This window comes from Macaca fascicularis, chromosome 19, assembly GCF_037993035.2.
Source record: "Macaca fascicularis isolate 582-1 chromosome 19, T2T-MFA8v1.1".
In the NCBI taxonomy this organism is placed as follows: Eukaryota; Metazoa; Chordata; class Mammalia; order Primates; family Cercopithecidae; genus Macaca; species Macaca fascicularis.
In genome coordinates this window covers 60,476,897-60,501,773 of record NC_088393.1, presented here as the reverse complement: position 1 = coordinate 60,501,773, position 24,877 = coordinate 60,476,897, and the positions used below count along the sequence as shown (strand labels likewise).

The 24,877-nt window shown below is 45.7% G+C and overlaps 1 protein-coding gene across 4 annotated transcripts in view; it reads left to right on the top strand.

The window, feature by feature from the left end:
* ZNF600 (zinc finger protein 600) overlaps nt 1-22,398 on the top strand; it is a 99,594-nt gene extending 77,196 nt beyond the window's left edge. Inside the window, exons 1-4 of one of the 4 annotated variants that reach the window (XM_074024491.1) lie at nt 474-3,880; nt 4,476-4,557; nt 9,025-9,151; nt 14,515-22,398. In XM_074024491.1, the coding sequence (XP_073880592.1) occupies nt 4,543-4,557; nt 9,025-9,151; nt 14,515-16,700 (2,328 nt within the window). In that variant the 5' untranslated portion in view covers nt 474-3,880; nt 4,476-4,542 and the 3' untranslated portion in view covers nt 16,701-22,398. Of the gene's footprint in view, nt 1-473; nt 3,881-4,474; nt 4,879-9,024; nt 9,152-14,514 lie in introns of those variants that run through there. The other 3 variants (XM_065535820.2, XM_074024493.1, XM_074024492.1) reach the window with 3 other exon arrangements.
* Nucleotides 22,399-24,877: the final 2,479 nt, after the last annotated feature.

Here is a 24,877-nt window from a genome sequence, read left to right as displayed (position 1 = left end):
TAAGCAGCAGGTGGTGATGTCTCCTCTCCCTGGCCTGAGCACTCCGTCCCGCATCCCAGGCGGAGGCCCTAGGGAAGTCTCTGAAGCTGAGCACAGGGTGGACCCTCCCTCCTGAGTGAATGCAGAATAGAAAGGGAGAGGATTTCTATTCTGTTCTGTGGGCTGTCAGCATGAAATCGTACATTCCGCCCAGACAGGGCTTTGCATTTCACATTCTAGTTTGCATCCCCGTTCCAGAGAATTCCAGGGCTTTTGAATCATGCCTCAACCTTCCTGGCCACTCTCGCTTCCAAAAACCCGAAAAACAGGCTCTGGGTGCCAGGCAGAGAGACCCACAGGTCCCGCCCCTGGCCCACCCTCCGCCGCTTCCACAGGGCAAGGTCTCTCCGCCACACGCCCCGCCCCTACCCCGCCCAGGCTCCGTTAACTTGCTCGCGGGCTCCGCCCAGGCCTGGTTTCTGTCCTGCGCGCGCAAACCCGGAAGCGGATCGCGTGAGGTGAAGGTCCTATCGCGGAGCGTGAGTTTCGCTCTGTCTTGTATTCACTGGCTTCCCAGGTCCCCAGCGTTTCTGTCCCTGGGACGTGGGGTCCCCACGGACCTGGAAATTCTCGCCTGTCTTCCTTCACCCAGAACAAATTGAGACGTCTCCGTAAGAGTCCGGAAGTTGCTTCCTTTTGGGTTTGAAGTCGTCCGGAGGCTGTTCCCGTCCCGGTCTTTCTGCTCTAGGGCAATGTATACACTTCCTATGCCATAATTTTCGCCTCAAAACCTTGTTCTGACTCCTCCCGCGCCATGATTTTTAAAGTCCTCAGGCTCGAGGTGGATTCCCGCCCTGTGCGCTGCCCAGCCTCGCCCCAGTCGGCCCCTGGAGCACAGCACCGCGGCCCCAGTCCCGGGGTGCTTCGACCTCTGCCTGGTCCTGGGATCCTGCAGGTCCAACCCTTGTCTTAAGGCGCTTTCAGCCCCCCACGTCCCTCCTCATGCTGGACCCTGCTGCTCCCCAAGTCTTTCCTCCGCAGTCACCGCTTCCCCTGAGCCAGGGTTGGGCAGGTCCCAGGGGCTTGTCCTATGACACCTGGTGTTCTTGCCTGCCCAGCTCCACCCCCTGGAAAATGCGCTTACTCCAAACCCTCCTGTGATTGTGTGGGCCAAAGGGATCAGGAGACAGAGAGAGGGACTGAGAGAGCAGTAGAAAACAAGAGACAGAGAAAAGAAGAATGAGAAAGGTCCATAACAGATGGCAAAGTAGAGGATGGGTGAGGGATTAGCCAAGAGACAGCAAAAGTGAAAGAAAAAAAAAGCGGGAAGAGAAAAGCAACTGGAGAAATGTAGAGAAAAGCTAGCTGTACAGAGATGAAGGACAGCAAGATAGGGAGAGGGGCAACAAAGAGGGAGGCTCACCAGAGTGAGGGAGAGGAGGAGGGATTTGAAGCCAGAGCAGAGTGGTGCTGGTGGCAAGGAGAACAGAGGGAGAACCACAGCAGGGAGGACACCTGGGGATCTGGGGTGCTAGAGAGTGGGGACGGGGGGTGTAACAGGGAAGAGAGAATTTAACAGGGAAAGCAGAGGAGACGCAGAGATAAGAGAAGAGGTGGTAATATATAGAGATTGAGGACGATCAAAAGATTGGGGAGAAGGAGCAACAAGAGGTTAAATAAGGACTGGACGCGGTGGCTCATGCCTGTAATCTCAGCACTATGGGAGACTGAGGTGGGCGGATCACCTGAGGTCCAGAGTTCGAGACGAGCCTGACCAACATGGAAAAAACCACGTCTCTACTAAAAATACAAAATTAGCCAGGCGCGGTTGCACATGCCTGTAATCCCAGCTACTAGGGAGTCTGAGGCAGGAGAATCGCTTGAACCTGAGAGGCTGAAGTTGCGGTGAGCCGAGATCTCGCCATTGCACTCCACCCTGGGCAACAATAGCAAAACTCGGTCTCAAAAAAAAAGAAAAAGAAAAAAAAAAGAGGTTAAATAAGTTGTGAGGATGGAGCACAAGAGGTGGAAGAGAAGGAATAGAGGGAAGAAGGGGATACATAGCAGGAGAGGAGAGGGGTACAAAATGAGGAGCAGAATCCCAGGGAAAAAGAGAAGAAAACAAGAACTAGAGAGAGAATTGGAGAATGAGAGATATGTACAGAATTAGGGTGCTCAGTTTTAACTCGAATTTTAAATGGGTTCCAGTTATCCAAATGTTAAAAAAAAAAAAAAAAAAAAAAAAAAACACAAGATGAGCAAAAACAGGGGATTAGTCAAATCACCTTGAGCCTTATCATCTCAGAGCTTTAACCCACCTACACGACTCCATGTCCCCTACAGGCCTCGCCACTGAGCTCTACAATCCTGTGTCTAATTGTCTCCTCAGCTCTCTCCTGGGACATCAAACGGGCATCCTCACCTTCAGGTGTCCATAAGTGATGTCCTAAACCCCCGAACATTCCCTTACAGTCTGCACATCTCAGAAGAGAGTGACTGTGTACTTCTGGAAACTTAGCTGAACTTGACAGCATGTGTTTTAAATATGGGAAATAAGTTACATTATTTATAAGTGTTGTAAATTATAATATAAAGAGAAACTTACATGTATACGTGAAAGGAGTGAGAAGATACATAACTTCCTTTTTTTTGGTTTTTTTTTTTTGAGACACATTTTCACTCTTGTGTCCCAGGCTGGAGTACAATGGCACGATCTCGGCACACTGCAACCTCTGTCTCCTGGCTTCAAGGGATTCTTCTGCCTCAGAACCCCGCATAGCAGGGATCACCATCGACTTTCAAAATTCTTTTGGGTTGTGGGAGAAAATGTTTGAAGACCATGTCCCTATGGGTCTGTGCCCCCCCAGGACCTCTCTGACCTTATGTCCTACCTGTGCCCTCCTCACTTCCACTGCTCCAGCCACATGGATCGCTTTCCTTTTCCTGGGGCTGAGGTTGCTCCTGTCTCAGGGGCTTCACTGGAGCTGTCCCTCTGTCTAGGGCTCTCTGCCCCTCAGCTGCAAGTGAAAAGCAGCCTTTCTTTCCTAGGTCCCTGTTCTGATATCATCTTCTCCAGGTTTCCTTTGTGATCTCCCACAGCCCCCCGTTTGACATTGCAGCTGTGAAACCAGAAAATCTTACACAGATCTCAGTTAATTTAGAAAGTTTATTTTGCCCAAGGTGGTCGGGGCAGAGCTTTATTTTACACATATTATGGAGACATGCGGCATCATCAGTCAATATATGTAAGAAGTACATTGGTTTGGTCTGCATGGTGGCCAACTTTAAACAAAGGCAGGAAGACTTGAAGCAGGGCGGGGGCTTCCAGGTCACAGAGAACTGAGGCACAAATGGTTGCAATCTTTTGAGTTTCCTTTTTTTTTTTGAAATGAAGTCTTGTTTTGTCGCCCAGGCTGGAGTGCCGTGGCACGATATCGGCTCCCTGCAACCTCTGCCTCCTGGGTTCAAGTGATTCTCCTGCCTCAGCTTCCCAAGTAGATGCCTGGATCATTTTTGTATTTTTAATAGAGTTGGGGTTTCACCATGTTGGCTGAGCTGGTGTTGACCTCTTGACCCCAAGTGATCTGCCAGCCTTGGCCTCCCACAGTGCTGGGATTACAGTCCTGAGCCACTGCTGGGTCCTTCTTTTGAGTTTCTGATTAGCCTTTCAAAGGAGGCACTCAGATATGCATCTATGTCAGGGAGCAGAGGGGTGACTTTGATTAGAAGGGGAGTCTTGTTCCCTAAGCAGTTCCCAGCTTGACTTTTCCCTTTTGCTTAGTGATTTGGGGCCCTAAATTCATTTTCCTTACACACAGGTGAGCCTTCGCCCTACGCCGGGTCCACATTGTCTGTTCTATTTGATTATTTTTGTGCCTTTGCCATCGCTGTCTGGATCCTGGTGAGAACAAGGCCCCAAGGGAAGAGCAGAACCAGAACGTGGGGCTGTGCTGGGCTCGCCCCTCTGAGTGGAGCTCAACCCTGGCTTCACATTAGACTGCAGAGCATTTTACAAATAGAGCATTTGTGCTGCTTTAGCAGGGATTCTTATTCTGAAGGGCTGGAGTCCACCCTCAGTAATAGCTGCAGTGGCCCAGGTGCTTGTCATCTGTGTGCAGCATTGAGCATCGAAGCTCTGTGTCCCCCGTTTCTGAGGGCTGAGCTCGGCCTGTGATCCACAGAGATGAGGGGCTGTCCTCTGGATGGGGTTTGGTCAGGGATGGGTCTGTATCCTGAAGGGGAGATCAGTCCAGCCCAGCTGCCCCCTGCTGCCTCGTGTGTGGGGGTTTCTCCAGGAGGGGAGTGAGATCTGAAGACCGGGGTCAAACGTACACTTACAGGTCTTCCTGTGGGGCTTTCTTATCTCTGCATGGTCTCTGGTGCAGTGGGCAGTGGGGGACCATCTTTCTACAGGGTGAGGTCTCCCCTGTTCATGTGTTTTTGTCACGGGAAGGGAGTGAGTCATTTCTAACATGAAGTCTTTTTTTCACATACAGGATTGATTTCTAAAGACTCAGGTTACGTGAGGAAGCAGCTGAGAAGAGGAAAGGAAAGGAGCCAGGCATGGCGCTTCCTCAGGTGAAGTGATGTTCCTCTGGGGATGAATCTGTCTCTCTCCTTTCTGAAATGCCAGGAATTGTAGTAGCCAGTCTTTTCTGAGTCTGAAGCATTTTGCCTGACAGGTTTGCTCACACTCACCCATGCCTGCCCTCAGTTCCTGTCATCTGCACTGAGATTTCATCTCCTGTGACCCAGTGACATGAACTTGGGAAGAGGCTCCACTGGGCACGGTCCTGGGAAGGGCTCACACCCAGACATGGATAAACATGGAGTGTGGGCCCATGGATGTCAGTGCTGCTGGGCAGCCTGGATGGTTCACGGACCACATCTGGATGTCAGGTCAGAGAAACTACATATGAAATACATATGTTAATGTGCACAGATATCTGGTAAATTCTGGAAAAGGAGACAAATAAGGGGAGATATTTCGTATCTGATTTGGTAATGCATTTGAAGCCACACGAGTAGATCAACATGGGCCGGGTGTGGTGGCTCAAGCCTGTAATCCCAGCACTTTGGGAGGCCGAGACGGGCGGATCACGAGGTCAGGAGATCGAGACCATCCTGTCTAACACGGTGAAACCCCGTCTCTACTAAAAATACAAAAAACTAGCTGGGCGTAGTGGCGGGCACCTGTAGTCCCAGCTACTCGGGAGGCTGAGGCAGGAGAATGGCGAGAACCCGGGAGGCGGAGCTTGCAGTGAGCCAAGATGGCGCCACCGCACTCCAAGCTGGGCGACTGAGCAACACTCTGTCTCAAAAAAAAAAAAAACGAGTAGATCAACATGTCTCTTTCTCCAAATTTTTTTTTTTTTTTAAGAGACAAGATGTTGGTCCAGGTATGGTGGCTCACACCTGTAATCCCAGCACTTTGGGAGGCCAAGGCAGGTAGATCACTTGAGGTCAGAAGTTCGAGACCAGCCTAGCCAACACGGTGAAACCCCATCTCTACTAAAAGTACAAAAATTACCTGGGTGAGGCCGGGTGCGGTGGCTCACGTCTGTAATCCCAGCACTTTGGGAGGCCAAGGCGGACGGATCACGAGGTCAGAAGATCAAGACCATCCTGGCTAACACGGTGAAACCCTGTCTCTACTAAAAATACAAAAAAATAGCCGGGCATGGTGGTGGGCACCTGTAGTCCCAGCTACTCAGGAGGCTGAGGCAGGAGAATGGCGTGAACCCGGGAGACGGAGCTTGCAGTGAGCCGAGATCGTGCCACTGCACTCCAGTGTGGGTGACAGAGCGAGACTCTGCCTCAAAAAAAAAAAAAAATTACCTGAGTGTGGTTGTGCATGCCGGTAATCACAGCTACTCAGGAGGCTGAGGCAGGAGAACCAGTTGAACCCAGGAGGTGGAGGTTACTGAACGCTGAAATTGTGCCCCTGCACTCCAGCCTTGGAGACAGAGTGAAACTCTGTCTCAAAAGAAAAAAGAGAGAGGAGAGAAGATGTTGCTCTGTGGCTTAATTCTGGAGTACAATGGCGCAATTCAGAGTTTACAGCAGCCTCAAACTCCTGGGCTCAACTAATCCCTGCTTTAGCCTCCCGAAGAGCCTGAAGGATAGGCATGGATCACTATATATATCTATGTATGTATGTATGAATGAATGTATATATGTATTTATTTATTTGCATTAAGATGGAGTCTCGCTCAGTCACTAAAGCTGGAGTGCAATTGCACGATCTCAGCTCACTGCAACCTCCACCTCCCAGTTTCAAGCAATTCTTCTGCCTCAGCCTCCCAAGTTGCTGGGACTACAGGCACGCACCTCCACACCCAGCTAATTTTTGTATTTTTAGTTGAAACGGGGTTTCATCATGTTGGTTAGGCTGGTCTCGAACTCCTGACCTCGTGATCTGCCTGTCTCAGACTCCCAAAGTGCTGGGATTAAAGGTGTGTGCCACCGTGTCCAGCCTTATTTTTTACATTGTATTTTTATTTTGTTGTCCAGGCTGGAGTGCAGTGGTGCAATCACAGCTCTCTATAGCCTTGATATCCTGGCTTCAAGTGATCATCCCATCTTGGCCTCCCAAATGGCTGGCATTCCAGATGGGAGACAGCCAGCCCGGCTGGACTCTGTACTTTTTTGAGGTGGAGTCTCACTCTGTTGCCCAGGTTGGATTGCAGTGGCGGGATCTCAGCTCCCTGCAACCCCTGCCTTCTGGCTTTAAGCAATTCTTTTGCCTCAGCCTCCCAAGGATCTGGGATTACAGGCATTTGCTGCCACACCTGGCTAATTTTTTTGTATTTTTAGTAGAGATGGGGTTTCACCATACTGGTCAGGCTGGTCAAACTCCTGACCTTGTGATTCATCCACCTTGGCCTCCCAAAGTGCTGGGATTACAGGCCTGAGCCACTGTGGTTGGCCAAACTCTGCACTTTTAATGACTTGGAATGGAATGGAAAGTGGAGATAGGCATCAGTGACAGGCTTTATTACATCATTGATTTAACTTTATTTTTAAATATTTTTTGAGTTGTGTCTCACTCTGTCGCCCAGGCAGGAGTGCAGCGGTGTGATTTCGTTTCACTGTAGCCTCTGACTCCTGGATTACAGTGATTCTGTTGCCTCAGCCTCTCAAGTAGATGAGTTTAGAGGTGCGCGCCACCACCTGTGTAACGGCGTGATGGGATGTGTGTGCGTGAATACGTGGATGGATAAGCCCATGGTGTATGTAGAAAACACAACCTTTGTAATAAGTTTTATTTTTTATAATAATTGTAATGATTTTAACTATTTTTCATTTGCAATATGTTTTATTTTTTATAATTGTAATGATTTTAAGTATTTTTTATTTGGAAGGCTGAGGCAGGTGGATCACAACATCAGGGGTTCAAGACCAGCCTGGCTAAGGTGGTGAAACCCCTTCTCTACTAAATATACAAAAATTAGATGGATGCGGTGGCAGGTGGCTCAAATCCCACCTACTGGGGAAACTGAGGCAAGAGACTTGCTTGAACCTGGGTGGCAGAGGTTGCAGTGAGCCAAGATTGTGCCACTGCACTCCAGCCTGTGCAATAGTGAGGCTCCATCTCAAAAAAAAGAAAAAGAAAAGTAAGAAATATTGTGGAGGATTATTTGCACGCCTGTATGTGTCTATTTAGTGACCTTGTAGGATGCTCCATGTTCTCACCCTTGTCCTTTATCACATTCTCTCCACTAGATAAACCTGTATCAGTTTAGTTTAAAGCTGTGTCTGTTACTTAGGTGTTTATATTCAAATGTGAACCCCAGACATCTGGATTCAGGTGCTCATGTTGATATTTTTAGCTATTTGATTTGTGACAAGTTTCCTAGAGTGCGTGTGATGTAACTGTCTCCAAGTACAGATCTTTCTTCATGGGATAGTATGTTATTTTATGGCTTATGACATGGGAAGCACTTAGAAGAGTGTATAGCACACGGGAAGCATTCAAGAATGTTAGTCATGGCTATTGCTGTGATCGTGACAGTTTTTTGTTTTTTGAGTTTTTTGGAGATGGAGTATTGCTCTGTCACCCAGGCTGAAGTGCATAGCATGATATCGGCTCACTGCAACCTCCGCCTCTTGGTTTCAAGCAATTCTATGGCCACAGCCTCCTGAGTATCGGGGATTATAGGCACCCCCCCACCACGCCCAGCTAAGTTTTGTATTTTTAGTAGAGAAGGGGTTTCAGCAAGTTCCTACGCTGGTCTCGAACTCCTGACCTCATGATCTGCCCGCCTTGGCCTCCCAAAGTGCTGGAATTATAGGCATGAGCCACTGTGCCTGACCGATCATGATAGTTTTTAGATTCGGACTTTTCTTTCAAAGCCATTGGACTTTGTCCTCTCTGAAACAGCACTTGTATCTTAGCTCATCTAGAGACTTAATATCACCTGGTATGTTGAACATTATATCTGACATACCTCTAGAGAAAACCCTATATTTGCTTTTTTTTTTTTTTCCCTTTTTTTTTTTTGAGATGGAGTATCAGTCTGTTGCCCAGGATGGAGTGCAATGGTGCCAGCTTGGCTCACTACAGCCTCCATCTCCTGGGTTCTAGTGATTCTCCTGCCTCAGCTTCCTGTGTAGCTGGAATTACAGGTGCCTGCCACCAAGCCTGGCTAATTTTTATATTTTTAGTAGAGATAGGTTTTCACCATGTTGACCAGGCTGGTCTTGAACTCTTGACCTCAAATAATCTGCCCGCCTTGTCTTCCTGAAGTGTTGAGATTACAGGCGTGAATCACCATGCCTAGCCCTGTGCTTCCTTTTTATTTATATAGTTTTTATATTTTCTGTAAGATCGAGACTTCCATAGTGACTTATGGGATCTTAAAATCTTTGAAGGAAAAGTATAATAAAATGCAACTATGAGGAAAAAATATTCAAAAACACCTTAACGTGGTTTTGCCAGAACAGCCTTTGATCAAATAAATACTTATTTTCTCTTTTCTCATTTCCTGTGAAGGTGATAACTCCGTCCTCCATAATGTTTTGTTGAAATGTGTTTCATTTTAGGGACGCGTGACTTTCAGGGATGTGGCTATAGAATTCTCATTGGCGGAGTGGAAATGCCTGAACCCTGCGCAGAGGGCTTTATACAGGGAAGTGATGTTGGAGAACTACAGGAACCTGGAGTCTGTGGGTGAGGAAAATGTCCCTGCAGACATGAGGAGTCTGCTCTTGTCTGTCTTGGCTCTTCCTAGTTTTGTATTCTCTTTTGTGATTTTGCCCCATACATGGTTTTTTTGTTTTGTTTTGTTTTGTTTTCGTTTTTTGAGGTGGAGTTTCACTCTTGTTGACCAGACTGGAGTGCAATGGTATGATCTCAGCTCACCATAACCTCTGCCTTCCAGGTTCAAGCGATTCTCCTGCCTCAGCCTCCCAAGTAGCTGGGATTACAGGCATGCGCTACCACGCGCAGCTAATTTTGTATTTTTAGTAGAGACGGGTTTCTCCGTGTTGGTCAGGCTCGTATCTAACTCCTGACCTCAGGTGATCCACCCACCTCGGCCTTCCAAAGTGCTGGGATTACAGGTGTGAGCCACCGTGCTCAGCTCATTCTGGTTTTTGAGGAGCATCACAGAAGCGTCTCTCACTGGCGCTGTGACAGTGTTCATGCCGTAAACTAATGATCATGTTCTCTAAGCAGCAGTCAGTGGTGTTGAAATTCCTCCTAGTGAGGAGGTCATTTGGGCTCACAGCCTCATATGTTTGAGGCTTTTGACTGAACTCTTGTTCATTTCGCATTTTCACACCAATATGTGCCATTGTTCATTTTTAACAAGAAAACCTGTGTTCCCATTTTTTGTAGGATCAATCCTGTAGCAGATGTGGTTTTCATCAATCTTAGTGAGGGAGCTTGTGAAGTTGAATGGGGTTTCCATATTTTACTTCTACTGTCATTTCCTTAAGATACCGTGGCTTTCATCTTGTTGGTTTCTATGTTTTGCTTTGTTTTGTTTTGTTTTTGTTTTTTTTGATTCGGAGTCTCCCTCTGGTGCCCAGGCTTGAGTGCAGTGGTGTGATCTTGGCTCACTGCAACCTCCACCTTTTGGGTTCAAGTGATTCTCCTGCCTCAGCCTCTTGAGTGGCTGGGATTACAGGCATGTGTCACCACACCTGACTAATTTTTGGTAGTTCTATTCCCGATGGCGGTTTCGCCATGTTGACCAGGCTGGTTTTGGTAGCCTGGCCTGACGTGATTCAGTTGCCTTGGATTCCCAAATTGCTGGAATTACAGGCATGAGCCACCGCCCCTGGCTCCATCCAAGTTTGTTTTTAAGGCTGAATAATATCCATTTTATGTATATACCACATTTTGTTCATATATTTACCTGTCAATGGACATCTGGGTTGATTTCTTGTCTTTATTGTCGTAAATAATACTGCCCAGGTGGGTGCGGTGGCACACACCTATAATCCCAGCACTTTGGAAGGCTGAGGTGGGTGAATCACCTGAGGTCAGGAGTTGGAGACCAGCCTGTCCAACGTGGGTGAAACCACATCTCTATTAAAGGTACAGTTTTTTTTTTTTTTTTTTTTAAGACTGAGTATTGCTCTGTCACCCAAGCTGGAGTGCAGTGGTGCAACCTCAGCTCACTGCAAACTCCGCCTCCCGGGTTCAAGCAATCTCCTACCTCAGCCTTTTGAGTAGGTGGGATTACAGATGTGCACCACCATGCCTGACTAATGTTTTGTAGTTTTTTAGTAGAGACAGTGTTTCACCATGATGGCCTGGCTGGTCTCGAACTCCTGACCTTGTTTTCCACCCACCCATCCAGTGTGCTGGGATTACAGAAGTGAGTCACTGCACTCAGCCAGGCTCTGTTTTCACAAGCACATCACTACCTACTCATCCAGGGGATCCTTGTTCTCCCCCATCGTCTCCTACATTGCTGCACTGTACTCTTCATAGCGTTTACTTGTTTTTTTGTTTGTATGCATTTCTGGAATCTACACAGGGAATTTTGTTGAGTACATGCTTGAAACTAGAAATCAGAGGCATTGAATTTAAGAGATGTAAAACTGCTTTCACCTCAGGCCACCATACTGCTGCTTTCTTGGATCTCTTTCATTCTTGTCCCTTGCCCGTGTTGTAATTTGCATAGTTAACCTTGGGTCAATATTTTACCACTTGCTAAATTAGTTCCACTTTCCTCCAAGCTGAAGATTTGGTCTATCCTAGTGGAATTCTATTCCCACAGACGTGCATGTACAAAGTTCACTCCTACATGCCCATTACTTCCTGCCTTCCACATTTACCCTTTCTTTTGGGTCCTTGCCTCACATGATACATTGATCTGGATGCAATACTGTTTCTTTCCACCCTATTGATTTTGTAATGCCTGATGCCCCAATTTCCCCGTGAGCCCCTCCTCTCCAACACTACTCTCACTGAAGAAGTCAAGACCTTATTCATCCACTGGACAAAATTGTACAAAGCTGCCTAAATCAATGTGTGCAGGGCATGATGTCTCAGCACACGGTCCATGAGGGATGGCTTAGCACCACTGTCAGCAGCACAGCTCAGCCCTTGTGTCCCAGCTCAGCCTTTGTATCCCGCTTGATGTACTTATTTCTGTTCTCCTTGAATTTTCTGTGACTGGTCATTTTCTGTACTGCCTGGGCTGACTATTGTGCCTAAGAACATGTGGTGGGATGCTTCAGGCCCAGGATCAAGTCTTGTCTCTCACTTACCATATGTGCAAACTGGGGTCATGTATATGAACAGTATGGGCCTACTGTCGTTATTTTAGAAATAATGTTAATTTGCTTCCAGGGTTGGTTTTTTTTTTTTTTTTGAGATGGAATTTTGCTTCTGTTTCCCAGGCTGAAGCGCAATAGCACAATCTCAGTTCACCGCAACCTCCACATCCCGTGTTCAAGCGATTCTCCTGCCTCAGTCTCCCGAGTAGCTGGGATTACAGGCATGCTCCACCACGCCTTGCTAATTTTGTATTTTCAGTAGGGATGGGGTTTCACCATGTTCGCTAGGCTGGTCTCGAACTCCTGACCTCAAGTGATATACCCTCCTCAGCCTCCCAAAGTGCTGGAATTACAGGCATGAGTGCCTGGTTTTTTTTTTTTTTTTTTTTTTTTTAAGTGAAGTTTCCCTCTTGTTGCTCAGGCTGGAGTGCAATGGTGCAATCTCAGCTCACTGCAACCTCCACTTCCAGGGTTCAAGTGATTGTCCTGCCTCAGGCTCCCAAGTAGCTGGGATTATGCCTGGTGCAAGCCTGGCTAATCTTTGTATTTTTAGTAGACATGGGGTTTCTCCATAATGGTAAGGCTGGTTTCCAACCCCCAATCTCAAGTGACTCTTCCACCTGCTTTTTAAAACAAGTGAATACTATTAGACTTCTTCATATATTATAAGTTTTATAGTAGAGACTCTAAACTTCCTTTGTTTAATAAGATTTGTCAGTCTTCGGTTATGTTGATGATGAGATGCCTCTTTTCCTGTCTCACTCATTTTACTGTTCTGTCAAAAATAGCTTACACTGGCCAGCCGCAGTTCGAGACCAGCCTGGCCAACATGGTGAAACCCCGTCTCTAGTAAAAATACAAAAATTAGCTGAGCGTGTTGGTATGAACCTGTAATCCCAGCTTCTTGTGAGACTGAGACAGGAGAATCACTTGAACCTGGGAGGTGGATGTTGCAGTGAACCATGATCACACCACTGCACTCCAGCTCGGGTGACAGTTAGATTCCGTTCCCCGCCCCCCCCCCAAAAAAATTAGCCAGGCGTGGTGGCATGTGTCTGTAGTCCCTGCTACTCAAGAGGCTGAGGCTCTTTAGGTAGGAGAATCGTGCCACTACCTGGGTGATGAAGCATTACTCGGTCTCAAAAATAGATAAAAAAAGAAATAGCTTAAACTGGAAATCTTAAGACATAGAAATGTATTTCTCATGAATCTGGAGAGTGGGAAATCCAAGAGCAAGATGTCAGTTAGATTGGTTCCTGGTGAGAGCCTTCTTCATGGTTTAGCCCAGCCATCTTCCTGCTGTGTCCTGACATGATGGAAAGAGGAACAGGCAATCAGCTCTTTACTGTCTCTTTTTATAAGAGCATTAGTCCTGGCCGGGCGTGGTGGCTCACGCCTGTATTCCCAGCATTTGGGAGGCTGAGATGGCCAAATCACATGAGGTCGGGAGTTTGAGACCAGCCTGACCAACATGGAGATACACCGTCTCTACTAAAAATACAAAATTAGCCGGGAGCGGTGGTGCATGCATTTAATCCCAGCTACTCAGATGGCTGAGGTGGGAGAATCGCTTGAACCTGGGAGGCAGAGGTTGCAGTGATCCTAGATCATGCTATTGCACTGCAGCCTGGGCAATAAGAGCGAAACTCTTTTTCAAAAATAAATGAAAGAGGCCGGGCGCGGTGGCTCAAGCCTGTAATCCCAGCACTTTGGGAGGCCGAGACGGGCGGATCACGAGGTCAGGAGATCGAGACCATCCTGGCTAACACGATGAAACCCCGTCTCTACTAAAAAATACAAAAAACTAGCCGGGCGCGGTGGCGGGCGCCTGTAGTCCCAGCTACTCGGGAGGCTGAGGCAGGAGAATGGCGTAAACCCGGGAGGCGGAGCTTGCAGCAAGCTGAGATCCGGCCACTGCACTCCAGCCTGGGCGACAGAGCGAGACTCCGTCTCAAAATAAATAAATAAATAAATAAAAATAAAAATAAATGAAAGAAAACATACAATTAAAAGCCCTAGTCCTATTCACAATTAGTCAACATCCATGACCAAATTCTCTAAAAGGCCCCATCTGCAGGAACATCCTATCGGAGAATAAGGAACCTGATAATGGCTTTTAGCTAAGACGAACATTCGGGCCAGGGAGCATACATCATATTTTTTGTTTTTATTGTGCAATTTGTTTTATACAATGTTTTTTCTGATCTCAGTTTATAAATTTTCCCAGTACACAGTCTGTATATTTTATGCATAGTGAACTAGATAACCATTGGGGAATGCATATATAGAAAATTGCTATGTTGCCTGGCTATTACATAACTAGAGTTGTGACATCATAATTGCACTTTTCTACACTATTAGTCAATTATTATTATTATTTTTTTTTTTTTTTTTTTTTTTTTGAGACGGAGTCTCGCTCTGTCGCCCAGGCTGGAGTGCAGTGGCGCAATATCGGCTCACTGCAAGCTCCACCTCCCGGGTTCACGCCATTCTCCCGCCTCAGCCTCCGAGTAGCTGGGACTACAGGCCGAAAAACACTCCTTACTTTCGGCTTACTCATGTTTGTGCCCTGTCAGTGTTTTGTCATGATATAGGAAATAGGTTTTCATGGAATTAATTTGAAGGATATGTAAATGCCCTTTGTTTATTAAAGAATCTTACTCCTTTTGTGTTCCTATACTTTGAAGATCATGTTTGGGAAGTTCAAAATAAGTATTCTTTTTGTCTCATATTTACACACTTCAGTATGATTTACCATCTGGACTTAATTGGAAACCTATTGGTGTTTATATTTTACAGATATCTCTTCCAAATGCATCATGAAGGAGTTCTCATCAACAGGGCAGTGCAATACAGAAGTGTTCCACACCGGGACATTGCAAAGACATGAAAGTCATCACATTAGAGATTTTTGCTTCCAGGACATTGAGAAACAAATTCAGGACATTGAGTTTCAGTGTCAAGAAGATGAAAGAAATGGCCATGAAGGACCCATGACAAAAATAAAAATGTTCACTGGTAGTACAGACCGACATGATCAAAAACATGCTGGAAACAAGCCTATTAAAGATCAGCTTGGATCAAGCTTTCATTCACATCTGCCTGAACTGCACATATTTCAGATCAAAGGTAAAATGGGTAATCAACTTGAGAAGTCTACCGATGATGTTCCCTCAGTTTCAACATCCCAAAGAATTTCTTGTAGACCCCAAATCCGTATTTCTAATAACTGTGAGAATAATTCCCCAAATTCTTCATTACTCACAGAAGAACAGGAAGTACACATGACAAAAACATCTTTCCAGTGTAATGAGAGTGGCAAAGCCTTTAATTGTAGCTCACTCTTAAGGAAACACCAGACAATCCATTTAGGAGACAAAATATATAAACGTGATGTATGTGGCAAGGTGTTTAATCACAAGCAGAACCTTGCATGCCATCAGAAATGCCACACGGGTGAGAAACCTTACAAGTGTAATGAGTGTGGCAAGTCCTTCAGTCAGGTGTCATCCCTTACATGCCATCGTAGACTTCATACTGGAGTAAAACCTTACAAGTGTAATGAGTGTGGCAAGCTCTTTGGTCAAAATTCAGCCCTTGTAATTCATAAGGCAATTCATACTGGAGAGAAACCTTACAAGTGTAATGAATGTGACAAGGCTTTTAATCAACAATCAAACTTTGCACGTCATCATAGAATTCATACTGGAGAGAAACCTTACAAATGTGAAGAATGTGACAAAGTTTTCAATCGCAAATCAACCCTTGAGACACATAGGAGAATTCACACTGGAGAGAAACCATACAAATGTAAGGTTTGTGACACAGCTTTCACGTGGAATTCACAGCTGGCTCGACATACCAGAATTCACACTGTAGAGAAAACTTACAAGTGTAATGAGTGTGGCAAGACTTTCAGTCACAAGTCCTCCCTTGTATGCCATCATAGACTTCATGGTGGAGAGAAATCTTACAAATGTGAGGTTTGTGACAAGGCTTTCGCATGGAATTCACACCTGGTAAGACATACTAGAATTCACAGTGGAGAAAAACCTTACAAGTGTCGTGAATGTGGCAAGACCTTTCGTCAAAATTCAGATCTTTTAGTTCATAAATCAATTCATACTGGAGAGCAACCTTACAAATATGAAGAATGTGAAAAAGTTTTCAGTCGAGCATCAACCCTTGAGACACATAAGGTAATTCATACTGGAGAGAAACCATACAAATGTAAGGTTTGTGACAAGGCTTTTGCATCTCATTCCTATCTGGCAAAACATACTAGAATTCATAGTGGAGAGAAACCTTACAAGTGTAATGAGTGCGGCAAGACCTTCCGTCTGAAGTCATACCTTGTATGCCATCGTAGAGTTCATAGTGGTGAAAAGCCTTACAAGTGTAATGAGTGCAGCAAGACCTTCAGTCAGAGGTCATACCTTCATTGCCATCGTAGACTTCATAGTGGTGAGAAACCTTACAAGTGTAATGAGTGTGGAAAGACCTTCAGTCACAAGCCATCCCTTGTATACCATCGTAGACTTCATACTGGAGAGAAATCTTACAAATGTACACTTTGTGACAAGGCCTTTGTGCGTAATTCATACCTAGCAAGACATACTAGAATTCACACTGCAGAGAAACCTTACAAGTGTAACAAATGTGGGAAGGCTTTTAATCAACAATCACAACTTTCACTTCATCATAGAATTCATACTGGAGAGAAAATTTACAAATGTGAAGCATGTGACAAACTTTTCAGTCGCAAATCACACCTTAAAAGACATAGGATAATTCATACTGGAGAGAAACCATACAAATATAAGGTTTGTGACAAGACTTTTGGGAGTGATTCACACCTGGCACAACATACTGGAATTCACACTGGAGAGAAACCTTACAAGTGTAGTGAGTGTGGCAAAGCCTTTAGTGAGAAGTCAACAATTATTTCCCATCAGGCCATTCATGGTGTAGGGAAACTGGACTAATGTAATGATTCTCACAAAGTCTTCAGTAATGCTAAAAGCATTGTAAATCATTGGAGAATCCATAATGAAGAGAGATCTTACAAGCGTAACAAATGTGGCAAAATTTTCAGACATCGTTCATACGTTGCAGTTCATTGCAAACTCATACTGGAGAGAAACCTTACAAATGTCATGACGGTGGCAAGGTCTTCAGTCAAGCTTCATCCTATGCAAAAACAGGAGAATTCATACAGGAGAGAAACCTCACAAGTGTGATGATTGTGGCAAAGCCTTTACTTCATGTTCACACCTTATTAGACATCAGAGAATCCATACTGGACAGAAATCTTACAAATGTCATAAGTGTGGCAAAGTCTTCAGTCCGAGGTCACTCCTTGCAGAACATCAGAAAATTAATTTTTGAGATAACTGTTCCCAATGCAATGAGTATAGCAAACCGTCAAGCATTAATTGACATTAGAGTCAAATCAGCATTGATTTGAGTTTGTATTGGCTTAACATTCAGTTCAAGCCTTAATTGACATTAAAGTGTTTATGTTAAGAGGATTGAGCCAGGTGCGGTGGTTCATGCCTGTAATCCTAGCACGTTGGGAAGCCAAGGCACGTAGGTCACTTGAGGTCAGGAGTTTGAAACCAGCATGGCCAACAGATGTGAGCCACTTTTCTCAACCTATTTTCTGTTTCTTATTTTCTATTTTTCTTTTTTGAGATAGTGCTTTTTAAAGAGATAGTACTTTTTTGAGACAGTAGTTTTGAAAAGGGATATACCGTAGTACTTTTTAACAGGGATATCAGGCTGGGTACGGAGGCTCACGCCTGTAATCCCAGCACTTTGGGAGGCTGAGGCAGGTGGATCATGAGGTGAAGAGGTCGAGACCAGCCTTGCTAACACGGCGAAACCGCGTCTCCACTGAAAATACAAAAAATTAGCCAGGCATGGTGGTGGGTGCCTGTAGTCCCAGCTACTCAGGAGGCTGAGGCAGGAGAATGGTGTAAACCCGGGAGGCAGAGCTTGCAGGGAGCCGAGATCACACCACTGCACTGCAGCCTGGGCAACAGAGTGAGAGTCTGTCTCAGAAACAAAACAAACCAGGATATGAGAGCCCAACAAGGTGGCTCATCCTTGCAATCACAGTACTTTGGTAGACCGACTTGAGTGGATCACCTAAGGTCAGAAGTTCAAGAGCATCCTGGCTAACGTGAAACCCCATCTCTATTAAAAATAAAAAAAAAGTTAGCCAGGGCTGGTGGTGTGCACCTTTTGTTCCAGCTACTTGAGAAGCTGAGGCACAAGAATCACTTACACCTGGGAGGCAGAGGTTGCAGTGAGCCAATATCATCCCACAGCACTGCAGCCAGGGCGGCAGAGTAAGTCTCCATCTCAAACAAACACACAAACAAAAAATAGAAAAAAAAGAGACATCAAAAATTCTTTTGTTCTGGCCGGGCGCGGTGGCTCAAGCCTGTAATCCCAGCACTTTGGGAGGCCGAGACGGGCGGATCACAAGGTCAGGAGATCGAGACCATCCTGGCTAACACGGTGAAACCCCGTCTCTACTAAAAACACAAAAAATTAGCCGGGCGAGGTGGCGGCGCCTGTGGTCCCAGCTACTCGGGAGGCTGAGGCAGGAGAATGGCGGGAACCCGGGAGGCGGAGCTTGCAGTGAGCTGAGATCCGGCCACTGCACTCCAGCCTGGGCGACAGAGCGAGACTCCGTCTCAAAAAAAAAAAAAAAAAAAAAAAAAAAAAAATTCTTTTGTTCTCATTGTATAATAGATTTCCTTTTTTTTTTTTTTTTTTCTTTCTGGTTCCTCTTCATTTCTCTATTTTTTATTTTTAATTTTTTTTTTGCAGTTTGAGTTTGAGATAAATCTTAGTTTTAAAAATTTTATTTCTGGCCAGGCATGGTGGCTCACACCTGTAATCCCAGCCATTTGGGAGGCCAAGGCAGGTGGATCACGATGTCAGGAGATTGAGACCATCCTGGCTAACACTGTGAAACCCTGTCTTTACTAAAAATACAAAAAATTAGCCGGGCGTGGTGGCGGGCGCCTGTAGTCCCAGCTACTCGGGAGGCTGAGACAGGAGAATGGCGTGAACCCAGAAGGCGGAGGTTGCAGTGAGCCGAGGTTGTGCCACTGCACTCCAGCCTGGGTGACAGAGCGAGACTCCGTCTCAAAAAAAAAAAAAATTTATTTCTGCTCTCGGCCTTAGTGCCATGTTCTTGGAAACCTCTGTGCCATGAGAGCCAAGTGGAGAATGAAGTGAATGCTCAGCCTGAAGCACAAAAGAAGAAAGATGAGGTACAGCTCCAAGTAAACTGCTAGCTTGTTGCACCGTGGAGGCCACAGGAACAGAAACATGGAGTGCCAGACGCTGGCGATGCTGTTACAAGTTGTGAGACTGCATGCTACTATCTAGAGCTTGTCTCAATGGATCTAGAACTTCATCGCCCTGTGATCACCGATCACCTCTGAGACCCACCTTGCTCATAAACAAAACTGCCCATGTTGGTCCTCTGCCCTGGACCTGTGACATTCTGGACTATTTCTGTGTTTATTTGTGGCCAAGTGTAACCATATAATAAATCACCACTTCTGCTTTTTTAGCTGAACAATTGAAAAAAAAATTATTTCTTTCTTAATCCATAATGACTTCTGAAAGATGCCTTTGCAGCATCCTAAAATCAGCTCACATCATTCATTTCTGTACTTGAGTATTTTCCGGTTATTCTCTGTTGACCCCAGAATTCATTAGAATTTTTTTTTTTTTTTAACAATTTCAAAATAGTTGCTGTTTGAAATTAGCATCCGGTTCAGTTCAAGGTCTGCATGCTTTCTAGTCTTTGTTATTTATTGGAAGCCTTGGTACCTAATACTTAAGTTTGATTGTTTCAGTGTATACTTGGTATAGATGTCAGTGACCTTTTAACTGAACATCAAAATATAGTTTAACCAGTTAGTCTGTTTTTCAGTTTTCTTTCCTTTTGTCATTTGTTAAAATCTTGAGCTGGGAGCTGTTTATTGCGTGTTTCCCTCAAGGCCCTCTGGTCCATTCTGTAAAAATGTTGAAACATGGGCTGCATTGGCGTAGAACACTCCTCCAAAAGAACCCATGTGTTCTTTTCTTTTTCTTGAAATGGAGTCTTGCTCTGTCGCCTTGGGTGGAGTGCAGTGGTGCAAACTCAGGTCACTGAAACCTCTGCCTCCCAGGACCAAGGGATTCTCCTGCCTCAGTCTCCTGAGTAGCTAGAATTACAGGCACCCACCAGCACGCCAGGCTAATTTTTGTATTTTTAATATATTTTGGTATCTAAACATCACATGATGGACATACTTGTTTTCTGGAAAAACTCTGAGGAAAGCTGCCGCCATAGAGACCCATTGCCATAAAGCATCTCCTTTCTCTGTCACATCCTCCACCCTCCTTACAAACTACTGGGCAGCAGCTACTGTCAGTTCTGTGTCAGGCGTCAGGGCAAGTCTCGTACACGTGTATTTCTGCATAAAGCAAAATAGTGTTGAAGTGTTGGGAGGACGAAAATTTTTGGGGGTGGTATGGAGAGATAATGGGCGATGTTTCTCAGGGCTGCTGCAAGCGGATTAGGGGTGGCATGGGAACCTAGAGTGGGAGAGATTAAGCTGAAGGAAGATTTTGTGGTAATGGGTGATATTGTGGGCTTGTTAGAAGAAATATTTGTCACATAGAATTATTGGTGTTGGCCTGGATACAGTTTTGTTTGAATTGAAAACCTAATGGAATAAGAGAAGGAGAAAAACAGGTAGTAAAGGACTAAGAATTGGGAGGACCCAGGACATCCAATTAGAGAGTGCCCAAGGAGGTTCAGCATAGCCCTGCCAGCAAAGATTATTTATATACTTTAAGAGTTAAGAGTGGCAGTTTGGGAATAGCACCAGGAGGTATCAGCTGTGATGTCTTGGAGAAATAGTGTAAACCAGCAGTGTAGAGAGCAGGGCATTTATGAGTAGTTGAGATCAGTGAATACAGAAGATAGTAGGGATGACAAAGTTTTGGGGACACAGTCCAAGTAGGTCTGGTGTCTGGAATGAGATTGGGACCTGATAAAAAGGAGTGTTGATACAGGAGCTCAAATGGGCTGTACCCTGTAGCATTCCAAGGACGGGACCTAATTCTGAGAAGGGCAAGTGGTAAAAGTATTGTCCAGTCCTTTTTAAGTTAGTGACCGAGCTTGGTGAGGTGTGTTTTGAAAAGACCATTAGTCCATTCTACCTTTTCTGAAGATTGAGGAAGGTAAGCAGTATGAAGGTTCCACTGAATACCAAGAGCCTGAGCTTGGGTGATTTAACTAATAAAGGCTGGTCCGTTATTGGACTGTATAGAGGTAGGAAGGCCAAACTGAGGAATTATGTCTGACAGAAGGGAAGAAATAACCATGGTGGCCTTCTCAGACCCCGTGGGAAATGCCTCTACCCATCCAGTGAAAATGTCTACCCAGACCAAGAGGTATTTTAGTTTCCTGACTCAAGGCATGTGAGTAAGTCAATTTGCCAGTCCTGGGCTGGGGCAAATCCCCAAGTTTGATGTGTAGGGAAGGGAGGGGGCCTGAGAAATTCCCAAGGAGTAGTAGAATAGCAGATGGAACACTGAGAAGTGATTTCCTTGAGGATAGAGTTCCATGATGGAAAGGAAACGAGAGGTTCTAAGAGGCAGGCTAGTGGCTTGTAACCTACATGGAAGAGGTTATGAAATGATGACAGAATAGAATGGGCCTGTGAGGCTGGAAGGAGATAATTTCCTTGGTTCAAGAACCATTTGCCTTGTGTGGGAAGAGATTGATAGGTGGAAGTTTCAGTGGGGGAGTGGCCAGATGAGAAGGAGAAAAACTGCTGTAAGAGATAGAAGTTGGAACACTAGCTGCTTTTTTAGCTACTTTATCAGCATAAGTGTTGTCCTGAGTGATGGGATCTGATGCCTTTTGATTACCCTTGGCGTGAATGGCTCCAGCTTCCTTTGTAGGTAAAGGGGCTTTGAGAAGAGTTTTTATTAAAGAGGCATTAATGATGGAGGACCCTTGCATGGTGAGGAAATTTTTTTCTGCCCATACAACAGCATGGTGGTGCAGGATATGGAAGGCATATTTAGAATCAGTATAAATATTGATGCACATTCCTTTTGCAAGAGTGAGGGCTCAAGTTCAGGCAATGAGTTCAGCTTGCTGAGAGGTAGTGGAGGGGGCCAGAGCAGTAGCCTCAATGATAGATACTATAGCATAGCCTGCGTTTGCTGGTGATTGGCGATTGGGCCTAGTGGAACTGCCATCAATACACCAAGTGTGATTAGGATGAGGAACAGGAAAGAAGGAAATATGGGGAAATGGAGTGAACGTCAGGTAGATCAGAGAGATACAGCCATGGGGGTCAGGTGTGGTATCCGGAATAATGTGGGAGGCCGGATTGAAGTCCGGGCTAGGAACAATGGTAATTGTAGGAGACTCTAAGAAACAGTGAGCATAGCTGAAGGAGCCAGGGAGCAGAAAGTATATGCATCAAGTGTGAGGAAGAAAATAGATTTTGGAAGTTATGAGAATTGTAGAGAGTGATTTGAGCAAAGTTTGTGATTTTGAGCCATGGGGGAGGATAGGCCAGACAATTTTGTTGATAAGGAGCAGACCCTGAACTAACCTGTAAGGCTTGTACGGTTTTTGGACAGGTAAAATGGGAGAATTGTAAAGAGAGTTTATAGACTTTAAAATGCCATGCTGTAACTGGTAAGTGATAACAGGCTTTAATCCTTTTAAAGCATGCTGTGGAATGGGATATTGACATTGAGTAGGGTAAGGGAGATTAGGTTTTAATGAGATGGTAAGGGGTGCATGATCGATTGCCAAGGAGGGAGTAGAGGTATCCCATACTTGTGGGTTAAGGTGGGGGGATATGAGAGCAGGATGCGAAGGAGGCTTTGAACTGGGGAAAATGGTGGCAATGAGGTGCGGCTGTAACCTAGGAATTGTCAGTAAAGTAGATAATTTAGTTAAAATGCCTCAACCTAATAAGGGAACAGGGCAGGTGGGGATAACTAAAAAGGAGTGCTTAAAAGAGTATTGTCCAAGTTGGCACCAGAGTTGGGGAGTTTTAGGAGGTTTAGAAGCCTGGTCATCAATACCTACAAAAGTTATGGAGGCAAGGGAAACAGGCCCTTGAAAAGAAGGTAATGTGGACTGGGTAACCTCCGTATTGATTAAGAAGGGGTCGGACTTACCCTCCACTGTAAGAATTACCCAGAGAGTCTGTGATGGTCCAGGAGGCGTCCGAGGCAATCTGGCAGTGTCAGTCTTCAGTCGCTAAGCCGAAAAGATCTGGGAAGGAGTCTGTCAGAGAGCCTTGGGCCAGAGTTCCAGGGGCTCTGGGAGTGGCTGCCAGGTTGGACAGTCTGATTTCCAGTAGGATCCCACACAGATGGGACACGGCTTAGGAGGAATCCTGGGCTGCAGACATTCCTTGGCCCAGTGGTCAGATTTCCAGCACTTGAAGCAAGCTCATGGGATAGGCGGTCCTGGAGGGATGCCTGGCCACTGTGGTTCAGGCGTTTGGAAGTTCTTGTGTGTTGGAGATGTGGCTTGGGTTTGTCTCACAGTGGAGGCAAGGAATTGCAACTCCGAAATGTGTTGCTACTTGGCTGCTTCTACTCTATTATTATACACCTTGAAGGCGAGGTTAGTTAAGTTCTGTGGTGGGGTTTGAGGACCAGAATTTAATTTTTGGAGCTTTCTTTAACGTCAGGAGTAGAGTAATAAAATGTATATTGAGAATAAGATGGCCTTCTGGCTCCTTTGGGTCTAGGGCAGTAAAGCGTCTAAGGGCTGTTGCCAAACAGGCCATGGACTGGGCTGGGTTTTTATATATGAAAAAGAGCCTACATGCTAACTGATTTGGGAGAAATCAGAAAAAGAAAAAAGAGCATTAACCTTGACTATGCCTTTAGCTCCAGCCACCTTTTTAAGAGGAAATTGCCAGGCACGTGGGAGAAGGCTATGGGAGAGGGCTATTCGCAGAACAAAACTGTTAACTGGACTGGGTGTGAAGAGGTGAGTTGATAAAAGGATTATAGGGTGGGGGAGCAGAGGCTGAGAAAGAATTGGGACCTGGCTTGGCCTGGTGAGGAGCAGCCTGGGGAGGAGGGGAGAGGTCAGATGGGTCCAAAGAAAAGGAAGATTAAAAAGACCCAACAACGATTGGGGTTGGGACTGAAGGGACAGGTGGGAGGGAAAGAAGCAAGATTTGGGATGAATTGCATTGGGAACAGAGACTAGGTGGGGACCTACGTGTAACAGAATGCCTGTTCCTTGAACTGGTTGGTCTGAGGACAAGAGATTGTAGGTGGATCTTTCTCATGGAGCAAAGAGCAGGGGGACAGGGGATTGATCTCCCAAGGGAGGTCCCCCTATCCGAATCATGGCACCAAATTTCCCGGGTTTCAGCACCAAATTTCACTCTCTACAAGAGAAGAGACCACCCAACAGGCTTTATATGAGCAACAAGGCTGTTTATTTCACCTGTGTGCAGATGGGCTGAGTCTGAAAAGAGTCAGGGAAGGGAGATGGGGGTGGGGCAGTTTTATAGGATTTGGGTAGGCAAAGGGAAATTAGTCAAAGGGGGTTGGTCTTTGGCGGGCAGGGGCGGGGGTCACAAGGTGCTCAGTGGGGGAGCTTTTGAGCCAGGATGAGCCAGGAGAAGGAATTTCACAAGGTAATGTCATCAGTTAAGGCAGTAACAGGGCATTTTCACTCATTTTCTGATTCTCCAGTTACTTTAGGCCATCTGGATGTATACGTGCAGGACACAAGGGATATGATGGCTTAGCTTGGGCTCAGAGGCCTGACAGTAAATTTTAGATAATTTTTTGTTTTCTTTTTCTTTTCTTTTTTTTTTGAGACGGAGACTCACTCTGTCACCTGGGCTGAAGTTCATTGGCATGATCACTGCAACCTCTGCCTCCCGGGTCCAAGCATTTTCCTGCCTCTACCTCCTGAGTAGCTGAGATTACAGGAGCCCACCACCACACCTGGCTAATTTTTGTATTTTTAGTAGAGACGGGATTTCACCATCTTGGCCAGTCTGGTCTTGAACCCCTGACCTCATGATTCACCCACCTCGACCTCCCAAAGTGATGGTATTACAGGCATGAGCCACCGCGC